Genomic DNA, 17,067 nt, shown 5'->3' on the forward strand with positions numbered 1-17,067 from the left:
CCCACCAGCAGGGGAGGAGACCTCGGAGTCTGACACGGCATCGTCTCAGTTGCTGTCTCTCCTAGAGCATATTACGGGGCTCATAGACCCATTGATCGTGCGGGGTCCCGACCTGCGAGTTCGCGCTAAAGAAATAAATAGTTCAATCCCATAGACGATTGGGGCATTGCGCCGAAGTCCCTCGCACAGCGACGGCTATTGAAGGTGTTCGGAGAGCCCGTCTTCGACGATCCCCATAGTGGTTCTGTCTCCCCGCACGTCAAGTGAAACCTGGAAGATCGTAACTCAACTCAACTACCCCAGACCCCTGTGGATATTGATAATTAATTATCGAGACTGGCCCGTCAGATTGACCCGGTTAACGGATATTTGCGGCACAATGCTTCGTACATCTATTCTGACCATGTATCTGGGAAGTACTCCGTACAAGTGGACCTTCCTGTTCTATCTAGTTATTATGTACATACTTAGTCAGCCCGTGCAAGTTTCCTCTTTGAGCATTCATAAGTTCATAGCTGAGTCATTTCCGGAGTTGTCGGTTTTCCCCCGAAGCTAGATGAAGACCCAGTCTTGATAGTGGAGCCGGGTGGTGGCGCTTTTAGCTGTCGGTGAATGCCAGATGCGAATGAAGAAGAAGAGGATCTACAGTTTGATGGAGTGTACCGAGTAGCTGGATAGGACTGAGACAGGATTGAATTATCCAGGTTGAAGAGGCTCATCTGTCTCCCTGTTTTTATGCTGGACTGGCAGGACGACTGCCGGATCACATGACCGGCAGGAGGATTTAAGAATCGACACCGGTATGCGCTAATCCCGAACAGGAAAGGTCACGCGATCGGCGGTTGCAGTGAACGTTCTCTGGCTCTCTCTCCTCTTTCTCCATCTATCTATTGGCTTGATCAGCTTCTCTCTCTCCCCTATTATTTGCTGCATAACGATCTCAGATGATAACTGAGCGGATGTCGCCTTTCTCACCCGCTTCCTGTGTTGGAAACCCCACGCCGGCCGGCCAAGGCTGAACCGACGGCCGATGTCACCGTCGATCGGCTCGGGTTTATAGTACATAAATGCAGTAGGATACTCGACAGAATCAATGGCATACTTTCTGATGCAGAGTCAACATGGTCGACCTAGTTTCAACGTTTTCTCGCTAGATCATGCCGGGAATGAGAGTGGCAGCATGTGCCGGTCAACGCCTCGCCGGAATCGGTGGGCCAAAAGTCTTCCCTCAACCTTCAAGGCCTTCTTCCCCAGGTCCACCATGGATCTCGTTCTCAAAAGTGGATGATGACAGTCCAGTAGGTGAAGTTTCTGTTACGTTGCCGATTCGTGATTCGTTCAGGTCGGTCCGACTCGGGACCCATTCGGCCCACCCGGTGGCGCCAGGCACCTCCTCGGTCCCGGCTCGTAGATAGATGAAGGCAAATTGAGTCAGAGTGGGTGAACTACTTCTGCAAATGCTCCCCACGTTGGCCGCTCAATTTTCTCCTGCTGTCATGCTTGTTCTCTTGTTGTGATTTTGTGCCTTTGAGATTCTGCTCATATTCGAAGGCATTGGGGCACTTGAAAGTGTTCTACGGAAACACTTGTGGCCTCCTACATCGCCTCCTTTCAACTTTCTCTTTTTATTCTTTTTATTTTTTTTTTTATTTTAAACACTGCAGACTTGCTACGGTGTGACCTACAGCTATGAGTCCTCCTCAAATTGTGTCAGCCCCTCCGAGGGGGCTTGACTTGGAGAACCCTCAAACGGTAGATTTCGTCGAACAGCGTTCTCTCTACATGGATGAGAAGAAGATCGACGAGAGACCTCCGTCCATGCAAGACGCATTTGGTGACGAAGAACATGCGGAGATCAAATACAAGACTTTGAAGTGGTGGTACGTATCGACTCCATGAAATACGAAAGGGAATAACTGCTGATGCTCGTCTTGTTCTTTCACAGGCAATGTGGCTTGCTGATGGTGGCCGAAACGGTCTCCCTCGGTGTCCTGTCGTTGCCCGCCGCGGTCGCCGGGCTGGGTCTGGTTCCGTACGTCGATCCTTCGCGACGCGCAAGTGACCATTGTGCTAACCATCAGATAGTGCGGTCATCATCTTAGTCTGCCTGGGACTTCTGGCAACGTATACGGGATACATCATCGGACAATTCAAATGGGCATACCCGCAGATCTCCAACATGGCCGATGCAGGGGAGGTGCTCGCGGGGCGATTTGGCCGCGAACTGCTCGGCGCGGCCCAGATCATCTTCATGGTGTTCGTCATGGCCAGCCACCTGCTGACGTTCACTATCGCCATGAACGCGATCACCGACCACGGCACTTGCTCAATCGTCTTCGGCGTCATCGGCATGGTCGTCTCGTTCGCCCTGTCTCTCCCGCGCACGCTCGCCGAGATGTCCTGGCTGTCGCTCGTCTCATTCATCAGCATCCTGACCGCAGTGGTCATCACCATGATTGGTGTCGGTATCTCCCACCCCGGCAAGGAAGTCCTCGCCGTCGTCGACACAGACCTCGTCCACGGATTCGCAGCCGTCTGCAACATCGTCTTCTCCTTCTGCGGCCACGCCGCCTTCTTCGGCCTCGCCGCCGAGCTCAAAGACCCGCGCGACTTCCCCAAAGCCCTCTGCCTGCTCCAGGGCATCGACATCTCGCTGTACCTGATCGCCGCGGTCGTCATCTACCGCTTCGGCGGCGCAGACGTGGCCTCGCCGGCCCTGGGATCCGCCAGCCCCATCGTCTCCAAGGTCGCGTTCGGCATCGCCCTCCCGACCATCATCATCGCGGGCGTCATCTACGGCCACATCGCCTCCAAGTACGTCTACACGCGCGTCTTCCGCGGCACGGACCGCATCCACAAGCGCGACTGGGTCGCCGCCGGCTCGTGGGCAGGAATCGCTCTCGGCCTTTGGATCATCGCCTGGATCATCGCTGAGGCGATTCCCGTCTTCAGCACCCTCCTCAGTCTTATCACCGCGCTGTTCGCCAGTTGGTTCACCTTTGGCCTCAGCGGCATCTTCTGGCTGTTCTTGAACTGGGGGAAGCTGTTTTCGTCGCCTAAGAAGATCTTCTTGATGATTGTGAATATCGGCAATATTGTAATCGGGATTTGTCTGGTATGTTATCTCTCTTCCTTCATCCTTCGGTTGATAGACAAAGGGGTTGTGGCAGATAGCTAATGAAAATGACAGTGCGTCCTCGGACTCTACGCTTCAGGAACAGCCATCCACGACGACCCCGGCAGCTCGAGTTTCTCGTGCGCGAATAATGCTTAAATGGTTTTTGTCTTGTATATATTTGTTCATACCTTTGTCAATGGCGTTTCCGGGTTTTTTTCTCTCTCTCTTTCTTTCCTTTTCTTTAGACTAGAGCTGTTAAGCTAGCGGCTGGCTGCATTTACATCTGCATTTGCACTTGCATTTGGAACATAGTCTGTTACGGATGACGACGATATTAGCTGCATATAATGAGATACCTACCATATATTTACACTATCCATTTTACGTTTTCACCTTTTGGGAGTCCTTGCCTTATATCTCCGTCCTTCTCTTCCGTTTCTTCATAGAGATCTCACGCCAATATTGACCTACATACAATACTTCGCTATGATCGCACCATGAAGCCGAAGCATCTATCAGCGTCAGTTTACCAGGTATTTACTAACCTAGTTATGTCGCGAAGTACAGAATAAAGCTTAACTGTATTACGCGAGCCATCAACAGCGCAGCCAGTCTGCATTCTATCTACCGACCACCTGTGTATTATCAAGATTGGTATATAAGTATCCACATATAGGTCGGTAGGTTGGTTCTGCTTTACTCGGTGTAGAGGCTTGCATCTATAGATTGACGGAGCGTGGATCGATGTATATACCTTGACTTATTCCAAGTCTGTTGTAAAAATTTGAACCGGCGACGCTGGACTTGACTTGTGTAATTGATTAATTGTCCTAAAGGATTCCAAAGAGTAAGTAAGTCGAACAGAATGCTCGTTGATTGATTGCCAAGTGGATAATGGTGATGACACCCTTAATGATATACAATGGAGAATGGAAGAATGAAGGAAGAAAGTAGTCAGAGAATAAGATAAGAAAGTAAGAAAGTAGCAATCCATTCCGCCATCCCAGTAACAAAACAAACACCCATACCGTTTCGCTCCTTCTATCCCAAACCGAGGATGATGATAATAATATCAATAAAATGAGAAGAAAGAAGATGAAAAGAAAAAGAAAAGAAGAAGACAAGTTAAAGAGTAAGAGGAAGAATAGATAGAAGAAGAAAAAAAGAAAATCACCCCCGATTAGCCCTCTTCCTTCGCCGCCTTTCCCGTCGACAAGAGTCGATTGCTTCCGGCGTGAGGATCTCCGCTGGTAATTCAAACTCCCCCATCTCCATCTCTGGGAGGGGCTGGCCGAAGGCGAGTCGCGTTCGTCGTCCGCCTGTGCGGTGTAGTGAGAGGGCTGCCTCGCGGAGGTGTGGCTTGCTGAAGAAGGAGGTGAAGGGGCGGTTGGGGTCTGGTGGGGGGCTTGAAGGTGGTGGGGGTGGGGGCGGTGGTTGTGCTTTGGGGGTTTCTTTTCGAGGCTGGGAGGAGGAAGAGACTGGGACAGGGGAGGTTTTCCTGCGGGATGACTTGGGGGCTCGTCCGCGCGAAGACGCCGGCGCTGTCGTCGCGGAGCGGGCTGCTTCTTGGTGGAGTTGGCGGGCGGCGCAGGCGTCGACGTCGTTGGGATCCAGCGGTTCGGTGTAGCTAGGGGCATCGGACACGGTGGGCGTCGGAGCTACCTTGTCGTTGCCATGGTCGTTGTCTAGATCGTCGGACGCGCCGCCCTTCGGCGAGGACTGCGGAATGGCGTCCGCGTCGGCGTGGTTGGCGGCAGTCCTTGGTTTCTGCTCGCGCTCCAGCTTGCGACGCTTTTCTTCTTGCTTCCAGATCTTGAACTTCTGGATGAGGGCCGATAGCTCGCTCACGAAGAGGTCGCGCTTGGACTCGTAGTGTCTCTTCTCGGCGTCGGTCACGTGGCCCGTGATGCCCATGACACGCAGCCACTCGTGGCTGCGCAGCTCGTCCAGCAGCCGATCCAGCTGTTGCTTTTCATGCTGGGCTCGCTCGCGCTCGATGTTACGGAGCTGTTTCTCTTGGCGTTCGTGACGACGGTGGGCGCGGAAGTAGACAGCGTCGTCGAGGGGGTCTTCTGGCTCTTCATTCCCAGTGTTTGTTTGTTCCGTGGGCTCCAGGGCTGCTTCCTTGGAGGGTTCCTTGGTCTGCTCCTCCGGACTCAATGCCAGTGTGATTGTTTCGCACTCGTGTAACTCCGCCAAGGGATTCCCGAACGGCAGTGCGTCCGCGGATTCGTCGGACAGGATCGGAGGCTCCGAGAGGTCATCGATCACTTTGATGGAAGTGTGGGGGTTGAGAAGATCTAGTTCCGACCGTTAGAATGTTGTAAAGTAACCTGAAGGGCAGAGTTGAGGTGTTATACCCGTCTTCGGAGTCTCGAAGCTGAGCAGCTGTTCGTAGTTGGGAAAGTATAAGGCAAGCTCGCTCCGGGGCCGGGCACCCCCATCATGGGAGCGGAGGCTACGACGCTGTTCAGGCACGGCGGACTTGGCGGAGAGATCCTTGGAGGGGGTTGTAGACGGCGTCGCTGCAGAAGGAGAGGCGGTGGTGGGGTGAGACTCTGCGGGCTCTGGTTGAGGACGGGCGGAGGACGTCGGGGTGGATGTGGACGCAGGGGCGGGAGACGGCGCATTCGCGGGAGGGTCGGTGTGAAGCGGATCGGGCGATTCGCTCCCCCCGTCGAGATGTAGGGGCGGTATAGAAGAGGTATGGTTCTGCTGTGGTTTTTGGTGAAAATATCGCCGTAATGTTTGTTGCTTGACGATCTTGGCTGGGGAGGGGCGCGACGAGGGGGTCAGGGGATGGTCGATGGTTGCGTCCAGGTGGTCGGACGAACTCCTCCGTCCACGCGGAGGATGCAATCGCGGTCGCTTAGAGGGAGGCGGACGAGCATCTCCATTCTCATCCAGCGAGACAGTCTGTCGAGGTTGAGTCTGGACAGGCTGAGGATCTCGTCGCTCCGAGACGCGCAATGACGACCTCGAGCGGACGGCCATGACGGCAATGGTGGTCATGGATTAAAATTTAGGAGGACATGGCTGGGGGATAGGAGCAATAGATTGGATAGGATGAAATCATGTCAATTGTTGTATAGCTATTCATTCATGGGACGAGATTGATTCTCTTCATTGTCGTCGTCGTCAATAAGGGAGGAGAGGATTTTGGAGGCGGAGGTGCCTCGTTGTGTAATTTACAGTATTCCGGGGTATTTTACGGGGGAAAGGGGGGAGTTGGGTGTATGGTATGGTCATCTCCATCTTTCTTCTTATTCTTTATTGTCTCAACTCTTGATCTTGAATAACTTCACTTCAGTACCCATTGAATGGCTCCCTGGTATTCTACCTGGAATGTCTACCGTTTTGAATATGATATGGTAGTTACCCTTCTATCCCCTTATGGCCTGGATCAACTATCAAGGCGGATAGAACTCCAATGACCCCAATATAACCATCAATCCAATCCAGCTTCAACCCTCACTTCGACTTCAACTTCGGCTTCACTCTGGCCAGATGGACCATCTAATATTCTGCCTATTATTGGCCTTCCCAATCCAGCAGAACGTGGGGGTTCAGAAATGTCCATCGGAGCAACTCCTCACACTGTGGGGTACGTGGGGGTAAAACAAATCGTGGGCTATCATAGGCAGGTCAAACAGCTTTAACTGGACTATTCATATCAACCCATGAATCCATTGATATCCATGGAATAGGACTCTGTCTCCAGTCGGGCTCCGCATTTCCCTCCGGTCCTTCACAGGGGATCCTGTTGCTGATTTAAACCCCGGTTTCCCCTCAATTGTCGACGCTACTACGTTCATTCTCCCCTCATCTACTCAACCCATATACACTCCATTCTATACTCCCTTGTAACCCAGCTTTCGAGATGTCTTCCCCTACTCGACGTCTCATTCGTGGCATCTACGTCCCCACCGTCGCCTTCTTTGACGGTCCAGATGAGGATGTGGACATCCCCACCACCGAGAAGCACGCCGCCTACCTCGCCCAGTCAGGCGTCGCGGGGTTAGTCGTGCAAGGCAGCAACGGCGAGGCCGTGCATCTAGATCGCGAGGAGCGCAACGCCATCACAGCAGCCACGCGCCGCGCCCTCGACGCTCATAATCCCACGATGCCACTGATCGTCGGCACGGGCGCCGCCTCGACGCGCGAGACCATCCGCCTGTGCAAGGACGCCGCCGAGGCCGGCGGCGACTACACGCTGGTGCTGCCCCCCAGCTACTACAAGGGGCTGGTCTCGACGGAGGCAATGCTCGACCACTTCCGGGCGGTCGCCGACGCCTCGCCCATCCCGCTGCTCATCTACAACTTCCCGGGGGCATCGTCGGGGCTGGACCTCAGCTCGGACGACATCCTCGCGCTGGCGCAGCACCCCAACATCGTGGGCGTCAAGTTGACCTGCGGCAACACGGGCAAGCTGGCGCGCATCGCCGCTCAGGCACCTCAGGATTTCTTGACGTTCGGCGGGTCCGCCGACTTCACGCTGCCGGCGCTCATCGTGGGCGGCGCGGGCATCATCGGCGGCATCGCCAACCTCATCCCGCGGTCGTGCGTGCAGGTCATGGCACTGCACCTGAAAGGAGAGGTATTCGAGTCGCAGCGGGCGCAGGCGGTGGTGGCCCGCGCCGACTGGCTGGCCATTAAGGGAGGGTTCGTGGCGGTTAAAAGTGCGCTGCAGAGCTATCGGGGATATGGAGCGCAGCCGCGACGACCGTGTGTACCATTGCCATCTACGGAGGCGGAAGCCTTGGAGGGAGCATTTAAAGAAGCGATGGATCTGGAGAGCAGCTTGGTATAGTTCATTATTGAGGGTGTGCTGTCTGACTTGGCGGTTGATGTTTTACCATCGAGAAGGGGAACGCAGGGAGGGATGCTGACTCACTGCGCGGTTTTCGCGTGGTTTAGTTATACATAAAGATTCCATTATTCCATTTTCTCTCTTCATTCCATTTCATTGTATTCTTTCTTCTTCTTTCATCAAATAAGTGTAAATATTTTAAAATGAATCGCCTTAAACCCAACCCCCACACTCTCTGCACTTACAACCTGCGACCAACCCCAAGACCTACTACACCACATCTCTGGAAAACCCCATACATACCTCTGAACACTATCAAACCCAAATGCACCACTCAGCCAAACAAACCCCAACCGCCACCAGCAACAACCCTCACCTTCTGGACCTGCCGCCACACATGGTCTCGCTCAGCGATCAACACCCTCCGGTGTCTCATCGGCTGCACCACAGGCGACTTCACCGCCCTGTGGACCCTTCAAGCGTACGCCCCAGACTGGGGAATGCCTCTAATGATGGGCGTATCCAGTACGCCTTCCCCTCCTCTCTTCGCCCAAACCAACATACTAACAAGGACGGTTGTGATGAAAAAAAGTGACGACAGGCCTCCTCACCTCCCTAACCCTAGAAACCGTGCTTCTAGCCTACGGCAAAGACGCCCTGCCCCTCCGCCACGCGGTCCGCACCGCAGCGGGGATGAGCCTCGTGTCCATGCTGGCTATGGAGAGCGTGCAGAATGCCGTCGATTGGCATTTGACCGGGGGTGTCGTTGATGTGGCGGATTGGGCGTTTTGGGGCAAGGCGGCGGTTAGTATGGCGGCTGGGTTTGCGGCGCCTTTGCCGTGGAATTATTGGAGGTTGAAGGCTTTGGGGGTGGGGTGTCATTGATCTTTCTTTTTTGTTTCTTTTTTTTTGGGGGGGGGGTGTTGTGAGGTTGGTTTGTTGGGTTGGGATGTTTGTATATAAGTTACTGGTGTAGGATGTATAGTCCAAATGTGTATCTATGTAAGTACCATTGAAATCAATACATACAATCTATATATTTTTTATATATAAATCAATATATAGACTATACCATCCCCTTCGTATAAACCCCCGGCACCCCACCATCATCATCATCACCATCATCACTCCCCCCGGAATAACCCCCCCCAAAGAACTCCCTCACCCCAACCCCTGCCTCCTCCCTCCAAGCCCGCATATCCACCTTCGTCTCCAGACTCTTCACCGACACCTCCCACAGCCGCTTCGAGTCCCGACATTGGTGGGTGGCGCCCACCCCGTCGATGTGATAGATGGGTTTGCCGTATTTGTTGGTGGTCTTTTTGGGAGTTTCGATGGTGTCGTCTGCGGCGCAGATTATTGCCTTCATTTTTACACTGTCAGCATTGTGGGATAGTCTCAAGATGGGAAGAAGGAAAGTAGTAGAGAAGAAAGCAAAAAAGGAAATAATAAAGAAACGGGAAAGAAAGATACCTGCGCTATATAATCAAAACAATGCGCCCAATGCCACCTATCCTGGCCATGATCGCCCGAATGCGCCTTGGACGTTGAATTGTGCTGCTTGTGCGACGTCTCGGGGAAGATGACTCCGCGGAGGGCGATCAGGCAGTGGAGTTGGTGGAACATGGAGATGCCGTAGGAGATGATCATATCCTCATCTTTGTTAACCTCTTTGTCTGATCCCGGGGGATGCAGGGCGAGGATGCCCCCTCCGCTGGGGGGCATGAGTATCTCTTCCCATGTTTTGTGAGATTCGTGGGTGTTGGTTGCAGGGTCGTGGAAGAAGAGCGCGTCGTTTTCGGTGAAGATTCGACTGTGTTTTCTGTCGGGGTGGGACCAGGTTGAGACTGAGGAGGATGGGGTGAGGTAGTATGCTGGGGGGATGAGAGGAAAGAGGTGGTTGAAGGGGGAGACGAGGATGAGGGTTAGGAGGAGGACGAGGATGGCGGAGAAGATGAGGCAGAGGATGAGTTGGGGGGATGCTGTGGGTTGTGAGGGTCGTCCCATGCTGTACTCTGTACACTGCTGCAGTAGACTGCTGCACAGCAGCCGTTGGCGTGAGTTGAAAAAGAAGAATATGCAACTTTTGCAAGTTATTGTTTGATTGATCGGGCGCGTTAGAAGGCATATATTGTCTTGATCTAGTTAGGGCTATTGATTCCCGATCCGGGTATCAAAGAACTGTCCAGACCGGTATCCACTCACCCTCAACCACTCATCCCGATATATGTCAATAGGGAAGAAGAAAGAATAAGGGCTAAATCATAAGCCTCTTTGGCATCATGGCCCAGAACACTCCCATCCCAATCACGAGCCCCATTATAATCGGGGGCAACACCTGCACCCCCACCTGCGACGCAATGGCCCCCGTCAAGAATGGAAATGCTGCCGATCCGGCCGAGCCCAGACTGGCGCAGAACCCTATATTATGAGTATTTAAACGAACAAAGAGAGTAAGAGTGGATTGACTTACCGAGTGCACCGATGTGAAGGTCCGGTGGAATCACCTCGGTCAGAACGTATAACCCGACGGGGTAGAATGGGCCGATGATGAATCCTATTATAGTCAGTTCTCTCTCTCTCTCTCTCTTTGATGGGGATAAAATATGGGTTTATCCGGAAAACCCACCGAAAAGACATATCGTAATCGCATTAGCCAAGATATTCGGCACCAGCCAAAACAAAATTTGCATCACCAGCGCCAACACAATATACAAAAACACCATGCGACGCTCTCCCAGCTGGTGTGTGATATCAGCCAGCACCACCCGACCAGCCGTAAAGCCAGCCCAGTACACCGATGCGATGTAGCCCACCTGTTTGGGGTCTCCGTGGCGGACGGAGATGAGGAACTGCGAGAGCCAGCCTACTATCGTCAGTAGCTGTCACATAGTGATGATGGTAGAGAGTAGGAGTATGTGCCCACCACCAGAAGTAACCTCCGCCCCAACATAAAGAAAGAAAAACCCGTTCATGATCCACACAGCCTTATTAGACACCGTCTCTCTCAGCTGACCCCCCGCCAACTCCTTCGCATTCGCCACATTCGGCTGGAACAGACCCCGCCGGAACGTCCACGCCAGTAGCGAAACATTGGTAACCCCCAGCACAAGCGTCACCAGGTAATACACATTCCAAGCAGGCGTGCGCGCCGCAATAGTGTTCGCCACCAGCGGCGCAAGGATAGTGCCTACCCCGTACACAGCATGCAAGATGCCCAGCCACCGGTGGCAGTTTTGCACTGTGATGGTGAACGAGTTCGCCTGCGCGTCTTGCAGGGATACCCCAATCCCCGTGAAGAAGAAGGCCGATAGGAAGATGGGAAATGGAGGCTTCCAGAACATGAGCGCGTACCCGATGCATTGCACGGATGCGCCGAGCACCATCGTGCCTCCTGTGCCTGCCCGCGCGCAGATGTGGATGTTGGCGAAGGAGCCGAAGAGCCAGCCGGCGAAGTTGATGAGGTAGATGAAGGAGACTTGGAGGAGGGTGATGCCGTAGGAGGGTTGGAGGTAGGGGATGAGGACCCCGACGGCGGCGTCTGGTCAATCGAATTAGCCACCGTAAATCGATGGACCATATTGAATAGCTACGTTGGACAGGATGATGAAGCTAACCGTTCATTCCTGCAACCATGACTGCAAAGTTCGTGCTGATGAGTTTGCCCTTGACTTTCCCCGCAGACTTCTGGTCGGGGCGCCCTCCATCTCTGTCGGTGGGTGTGTATTCTGCATGTTGGGCTGTGCTTCCTGGGTTTGCCTCCGCGTCCATTTTACGATGCAATTATGGAAGTGAAGTCTACGAAAGACACGGCTGATGGCTCCGGGGTAGTCGTCTTATACCCTTGTTTGCTTATCAAGATGGCTATGGCGGCAAGGAGCTATAATCATGCAGCTGGGAGGGGTAGATCAGCGGTCCATGCGAGACATCGGAGGGTAAAGCGGAATTGAGCCCGTTGGAGATAGTGTAGTTCTGTAGGGTTTTTATCGGGCAAGAAATCCGTTTATCTTGTAGATTTACAATCTATACGGTACACATGATTGATGGAGAATTGATCGAGTGGATTGAAGATGGAGCACGGGAAAGTCCCAGGATAGATTAGCTAGGCTAGCTAGCTTGTCATTCGATGATATTAAGCAATTGGTGAATTTCCATTGATCTATCAAACAAAATATAGATCTGGTATTCTGGTATTGCCGAGTCCATTCATCTGCCGCATGAATGAACGTTGCTTGTTGACAAGATGACCATCTTGTGCGACGATCACGACGCGGGGAATTCCCACTTGCTATCTTGGCGTCCTCTCATTCTGCCGCCTCTCAGTGGACAAGCCGTTGTGACTGATTGTGCCGCTCCTATTACCAGGCTGCTTCTAGTCAAAAGTGGTGGTGTATGCTACGTTCTATCAGGGTAGCATGAGCGCTGATGGGCCACAGGTAGAGACGAAGCTTCTTGAGTGAACATGTCGCCATGCGTAAGCGGGGTCGCATGCTAGACTATTCCAATAATATTAGCATGGATACCACCCAAGCGGATGCACGAAATATAACAGGGATGATGGCATGATTCAGAGAGAAGATTAAAGTCGTCATAGCCTTACACATCAAGAGAAGGATGGTATGGCGCTCCGACTAAGGATGACTATATGTTCTCATCATGGAATGGATAGATGGTGATGGCAAGTGGTGGCAACGAACTGCTTCTACTTACCGCGTGTTTGTTTGGACTTGAGGTGCCCTGTTGGGGGTTGTCAGAAAACTGGAAGATGGATATCCTTCGTTTCAGTCGTTCCGACGATCAATCATCATACGAAATGATTCTGCGACCGGTATATCGCGGGTTATGGCCCGCCGGGAGTCCTCTCTTGACGCCGGTAGGGGCAATAGGCTGCTCGTCATAATCTAACGCGGTGTCTGTAGTAGCCTGAGGTCGATTATTCGCAGCGACCTCACTGACAGCAACACTAGCTGGTTTCCCCTCTGCAGCACTGTGAGCCGGTTCGTGCAGATCAGCGACCTCTCCCTCGTCCTCCGATCGGTTCTCCTCCCTCAGCTGTCTTTCCCGCAGCAGCGCATGAATTTCACTGTGTCTGAAGATTTCGATCTGCTCGTCGGTGAGAGTGCGTTTCACCCCATCGGGGTAGTAGCCCAGATCTTCCTCATCATCATTATAGGTAGATTCGTCGACCACGGCGGGTTCTAGGGGGGTGAATGCAGCGGGTGGTTCGCTACCGGGAAAGTGTTTGGCTTGGAAGGATTGGAGGTCTGTCTAGGAAGGGAATTAGTTGGGTCGTATGGAATTGTGGGATTGACTCAACTCACAAGGGTTACTGATGGGATTTGCCGATCTGACATGATGATCTGACCGGCTTGACCTCGCCAGATGTTGGGGTTCGAGCAGATCTGACCAGACGCGACTGAGCGCGACGGGCTGTGATGTTACTAGTGTATTTTACTGACGGATTGACAGTCCCATGACCTGATTAATACTGTACTCTACATCCACGCATATTGCATGGCAGTTAGTCCTCGAGAAAAGCAGGACAGGCTGTCAGTACTTGGTAGTTACTGGAAGAATATATCAAGAATTCTAAAAACATAAAAGACCATTTTTTCCACATTCCAAGAGAGCCTAACCATGCATAGTTGACTCTTCAGTGGATTGATGGTATTCGGTATTCTCAATACAACCCGCCAAGCAGCCGAAGTACGCACAGGGCAGACAGATGACAGCTGATCGATCATTTATTTGAACGAGACCGCAGTGGAGAGTCAGAGTGCATGAAGGCCTCCCCGTGCAGACTATTATATGACAGCCGCATCAATTATCTTCTGCGACCAAAAGTGGTACACCGATAGTCTTTGAATGGAGTATTAGAACCATCGTAATATTGGTGTCATTTTGCCATCAGTCATATATTTAGGTAAGTGTATAACTCACGTGGATTCCATTCGATTCTCGTGGCTGAGTAAAGTACAACATGAATCATGGATAAAGTTCATAACTCCGTGCCTAAGGCTGTCCATGACGTATGGCCATCAATCAACCCGAGAGACTCGACATCCCGACAGCTCCGCAGCGGTGTTACCCACCATGATGAACCTGGCATTCGGGCGAAGTAATCTAGGAATATTGAGAAACCACCGGTGGGAGCCGCATTGTCTGCTTCGGCCAGCGAGCCCCGGCTAGCGAAATGCCCGGCTGACCGTGACACTTGGTGTTTTTGGATTCGACTGGATAGTTCTGTGCGGGTTACCCAGACTAGCTAGCAATAAGGTTAAGTTTTTTTTTCCGTGGCTAGTCTGCCACTGGAATCTTCTATTCTCTAAGGCACAGACCGCCATGAGGGTGTCCTATGTATGCCTATTACCTATCCCACAGACGATCATCTGCGAGAAAGTCAAGTGGTCACGACCGACGAAGCAGATTCGCTTCGTCCATCGGGACTATCGGGATCGGCGGGTGACGCAACAGACTGGTCCACCACACTGGAGTCCACTGATTCCACAGTCTACTGGGATTGTTTTCTTTTCTCTGTACCAGGTGTGTCCCTTGACCTGTGTAATGGGTCAGGCACCAGGAGAAAGATTCAGGAACCACAGGGATTCGATGGAGGACCGGATGGGAGGGGAAATGCAGTAGATTCTAGACCGAGTCTAAAGAAAAGAAGAAGGAGTAATGGAAAGAAGCAGTAATATATGTAAATGACCGGTAACGTTTATCGATAAGCCCCGGATTGTAAGGGCGATGGGAAGGCCGATCATACGCATCATACATCATCTCACACGCAAGTCGTCACGTCACCGGTGGCCATACATAGATCCATCCATACGTGCATCTTGGGTCATTCGCTCGTTTAAGTCCTTCTCGATAAGTCTCAATCACCGCATCATGATCAGCTTCGTCGGACCTGGATCCGTTCGGATCTCCCCATACTTAGACTTTCTTCCCTCTCCTTTCGCTTCTCTTCTCTTCTCTTCTTCCTTCTCTTCCGCATCTTCCGTATTTACCATATCTTCCTTCTCTCCCATCTCTTCCTTCTATATCTCACCTCTGCTGCATCTGCCCTCATCTGAAGATTTTCGCAACATTCATCTCAAACCACTTCGCTTATAGCTATATACTATCATATACTAGTCAACCATCTCTGATCGCCCCACTTTCGACCCAGACCGATTATCTGGAAAACGCCAGGACCCAATAGTCTTGCGGTACTATCAACTTCCTACATATATTGATATAGGAGGGGCATACTATTTAGCCACCTTCTTCACCTCAACACTCACCCTCTTTTTCTCTCAACTGTCATCTTTCATCTCGTCCTCATGGCAGCAACCTCAAATTCACACTCGATGGCTTCGTATCCATCTTATCCTCCTCCCCCATACAGCATGGGGCATCAGATGGAGAGTCACAACCCATACCAGCGATTCCTGTCGCCATCGCCATCTCGACGCACCCTTGCTCACCAGCGGTCCACGTCCCTTCCATCGCCCTACTTCGACGGGCAGCTCCAGTATTCGATGGAGCCCAGAAGGCGACGTGACCCGCCAAGCTACTACCAACAGCCCTCCCGCCGGGCTCCTCGTCACAGCAGACATCGACGGGCATTGACGAGCATCGACGTCATCGATCGTCTTGATGACGCGGGTGTCTTCCAGTACCATCATGAAGGACCCTACGATGCAGCATGCTCCGACAAGAACCGACACGGCAAGCTGAGTCCCGTCGACGCTTTGAAGGAATCCAACGCCGCGGCCCTCCGCGCCACGCCTCACGAGAAGATCCGCGACTGCATTGACAGCCACCGCCCACTCGACGGGGTGGCTTACTACCCTCCTGGCCACACGGACGACAACGGTCACTCGTACGACTACGAGGAAGGCCCCAATATGGTCAACGACTATGGCAACTTCATGCGCATTCCTTGTGCGGTAAGTCATTCGTCACTTGATGGTGTTAGACTGGTTTGCTGATTTTATGGGCAGAGATTCACCGATGAGGATTTTAAGAATGATCCTTTTTACAACACCCCGCTTCCGAAGCCGTTTGTCTCGATCCGAAAGGCGTTCCAGCGCCGTCGCAACCGCCGCGACACTGCCTAGGTTGGGTTGGTTGGGCCATGCTGTCCTGTAGTGGATGCGGTGCATCCCGGTCGGGCATGCATGGTCTGGGAAAAGGAATGGCGTTGGTGGAATTTGACTCGAATTTGTTTGATTATGATTTGATTATGACCAGATTATGATTATTCGGATTGATTTTGATTATTTTTTGGGAAGATACCATGGGGAACACGGAGGATGGTCTGAAATTGTCAATGGCTTTGGGGAGTTTGAGGGATAGGAGTTACCATGGATGTTTTATTATTATCTCATGTTGTTCATGCTCTTTGTCATGTTACTTCATGTTGTTGGGGTTTTTGTATCATCTTCGAGGAAATAATACTTCGAGGCAATCACCCATCAATGGATTGCTCGATCATTTCCTTGAGCATCAGGTCTTTATTGTAGTTGTAAACGAACCGACCGCATCTCTCGTCAGCAGTAGCATGTCAACCATCACGACCATATACTATATAGGGTATATCCTGCGATGGCACTGCATCCTGGTCAGCTATTAGCACTAGTGTCTTATATACCTCCATACTATGTAGTATTTCATGTAAGGCACAACTCGTACGACTCGGATGGGAACGATGGAATGGGTTCATCAGACCACTTGACCTACTCCCTGTCATTCTCATACTCCTGCCATGTCAATACTAACCCAAACAATAATTGCCAATCATCGGTCATCGGTTATTGAGAAAGTGTCAATAAGAAGAACAGTCTTGGCATCAGCCCAGGTGGATCCGCGGATCGAACGGTCTCTCACTAATCAGACCTGTGAATTCCGAACAAATAAGCAATAATCGATCGGGTTCTGCGCCACCTTGAAGGGACAGCTTGTCAACTTCAGTCATCTCCTCTTGACTCCGCTTTGTCAATTGTTATATTTGGAAGAAAACTAGAGTCGCTTTGTGATTTGAAGCATTAGCGGTTTTTATTTCCATTTTTGATTCTTATACATTGGTTTGATTCCGTTGGAATTGTTGGTCGATCGCGAATCGTCTATCTGTCTTGATCTTCTAGAGGCCCAC

At 51.9% G+C, this 17,067-nt stretch overlaps 8 protein-coding genes across 8 annotated transcripts; 4 read left to right on the forward strand and 4 right to left on the reverse strand.

Annotated features, from left to right (window-relative positions):
- The first annotated feature begins 1,552 nt into the window (after positions 1-1,552).
- Positions 1,553-3,324, forward strand: BDW47DRAFT_78450 (neutral amino acid permease). The gene is made up of 4 exons (XM_024819852.1): positions 1,553-1,880; positions 1,946-2,032; positions 2,086-3,115; positions 3,191-3,324. Exons 1-4 carry the CDS (start codon positions 1,690-1,692, stop codon positions 3,272-3,274), a joined length of 1,392 nt encoding a protein of 463 aa, XP_024668396.1. The 5' UTR covers positions 1,553-1,689; the 3' UTR covers positions 3,275-3,324.
- Positions 3,325-4,288: 964 nt separating this feature from the next.
- BDW47DRAFT_129115 (acetyltransferase SAS4-like domain-containing protein) lies at positions 4,289-6,112 on the reverse strand (the record flags this gene model as incomplete). Its single annotated transcript, XM_024816945.1, has 2 exons — positions 4,289-5,418; positions 5,479-6,112. The coding sequence occupies 2 exons, from the start codon at positions 6,110-6,112 to the stop codon at positions 4,289-4,291; spliced, it is 1,764 nt and encodes a 587-aa protein (XP_024668397.1).
- Positions 6,113-6,496: 384 nt separating this feature from the next.
- BDW47DRAFT_134363 (dihydrodipicolinate synthase family protein) lies at positions 6,497-7,928 on the forward strand (the record flags this gene model as incomplete). Its single annotated transcript, XM_024818064.1, has 1 exon — positions 6,497-7,928. The coding sequence occupies exon 1, from the start codon at positions 6,999-7,001 to the stop codon at positions 7,926-7,928; it is 930 nt and encodes a 309-aa protein (XP_024668398.1). The 5' UTR covers positions 6,497-6,998.
- A 174-nt stretch (positions 7,929-8,102) lies between these two features.
- On the forward strand, positions 8,103-8,813 carry BDW47DRAFT_134365 (DUF4396 domain-containing protein; the record flags this gene model as incomplete). Its single annotated transcript, XM_024818065.1, has 2 exons — positions 8,103-8,453; positions 8,521-8,813. Exons 1-2 carry the CDS (start codon positions 8,132-8,134, stop codon positions 8,811-8,813), a joined length of 615 nt encoding a protein of 204 aa, XP_024668399.1. The 5' UTR covers positions 8,103-8,131.
- Positions 8,814-8,994: 181 nt separating this feature from the next.
- On the reverse strand, positions 8,995-9,935 carry BDW47DRAFT_129117 (uncharacterized protein; the record flags this gene model as incomplete). The annotated part of the gene is made up of 2 exons (XM_024816946.1): positions 8,995-9,291; positions 9,402-9,935. 2 exons carry the CDS (start codon positions 9,933-9,935, stop codon positions 8,995-8,997), a joined length of 831 nt encoding a protein of 276 aa, XP_024668400.1.
- Positions 9,936-10,135: 200 nt separating this feature from the next.
- On the reverse strand, positions 10,136-11,699 carry BDW47DRAFT_134367 (putative MFS transporter; the record flags this gene model as incomplete). The annotated part of the gene is made up of 5 exons (XM_024818066.1): positions 10,136-10,349; positions 10,398-10,485; positions 10,558-10,794; positions 10,855-11,469; positions 11,546-11,699. 5 exons carry the CDS (start codon positions 11,697-11,699, stop codon positions 10,136-10,138), a joined length of 1,308 nt encoding a protein of 435 aa, XP_024668401.1.
- An 834-nt stretch (positions 11,700-12,533) lies between these two features.
- Positions 12,534-13,323, reverse strand: BDW47DRAFT_78497 (DUF3807 domain-containing protein). Its single transcript, XM_024819853.1, has 2 exons — positions 13,250-13,323; positions 12,534-13,196 (listed from the first exon to the last, which is right to left on the reverse strand). Exons 1-2 carry the CDS (start codon positions 13,280-13,282, stop codon positions 12,726-12,728), a joined length of 504 nt encoding a protein of 167 aa, XP_024668402.1. The 5' UTR covers positions 13,283-13,323; the 3' UTR covers positions 12,534-12,725.
- A 1,480-nt stretch (positions 13,324-14,803) lies between these two features.
- Positions 14,804-16,519, forward strand: BDW47DRAFT_112369 (uncharacterized protein). Its single transcript, XM_024814152.1, has 2 exons — positions 14,804-15,862; positions 15,917-16,519. The coding sequence occupies exons 1-2, from the start codon at positions 15,254-15,256 to the stop codon at positions 16,031-16,033; spliced, it is 726 nt and encodes a 241-aa protein (XP_024668403.1). The 5' UTR covers positions 14,804-15,253; the 3' UTR covers positions 16,034-16,519.
- Positions 16,520-17,067: the final 548 nt, after the last annotated feature.

Source organism: Aspergillus candidus, assembly GCF_002847045.1.
Source record: "Aspergillus candidus strain CBS 102.13 unplaced genomic scaffold BDW47scaffold_64, whole genome shotgun sequence".
NCBI lineage: Eukaryota > Fungi > Ascomycota > Eurotiomycetes > Eurotiales > Aspergillaceae > Aspergillus > Aspergillus candidus.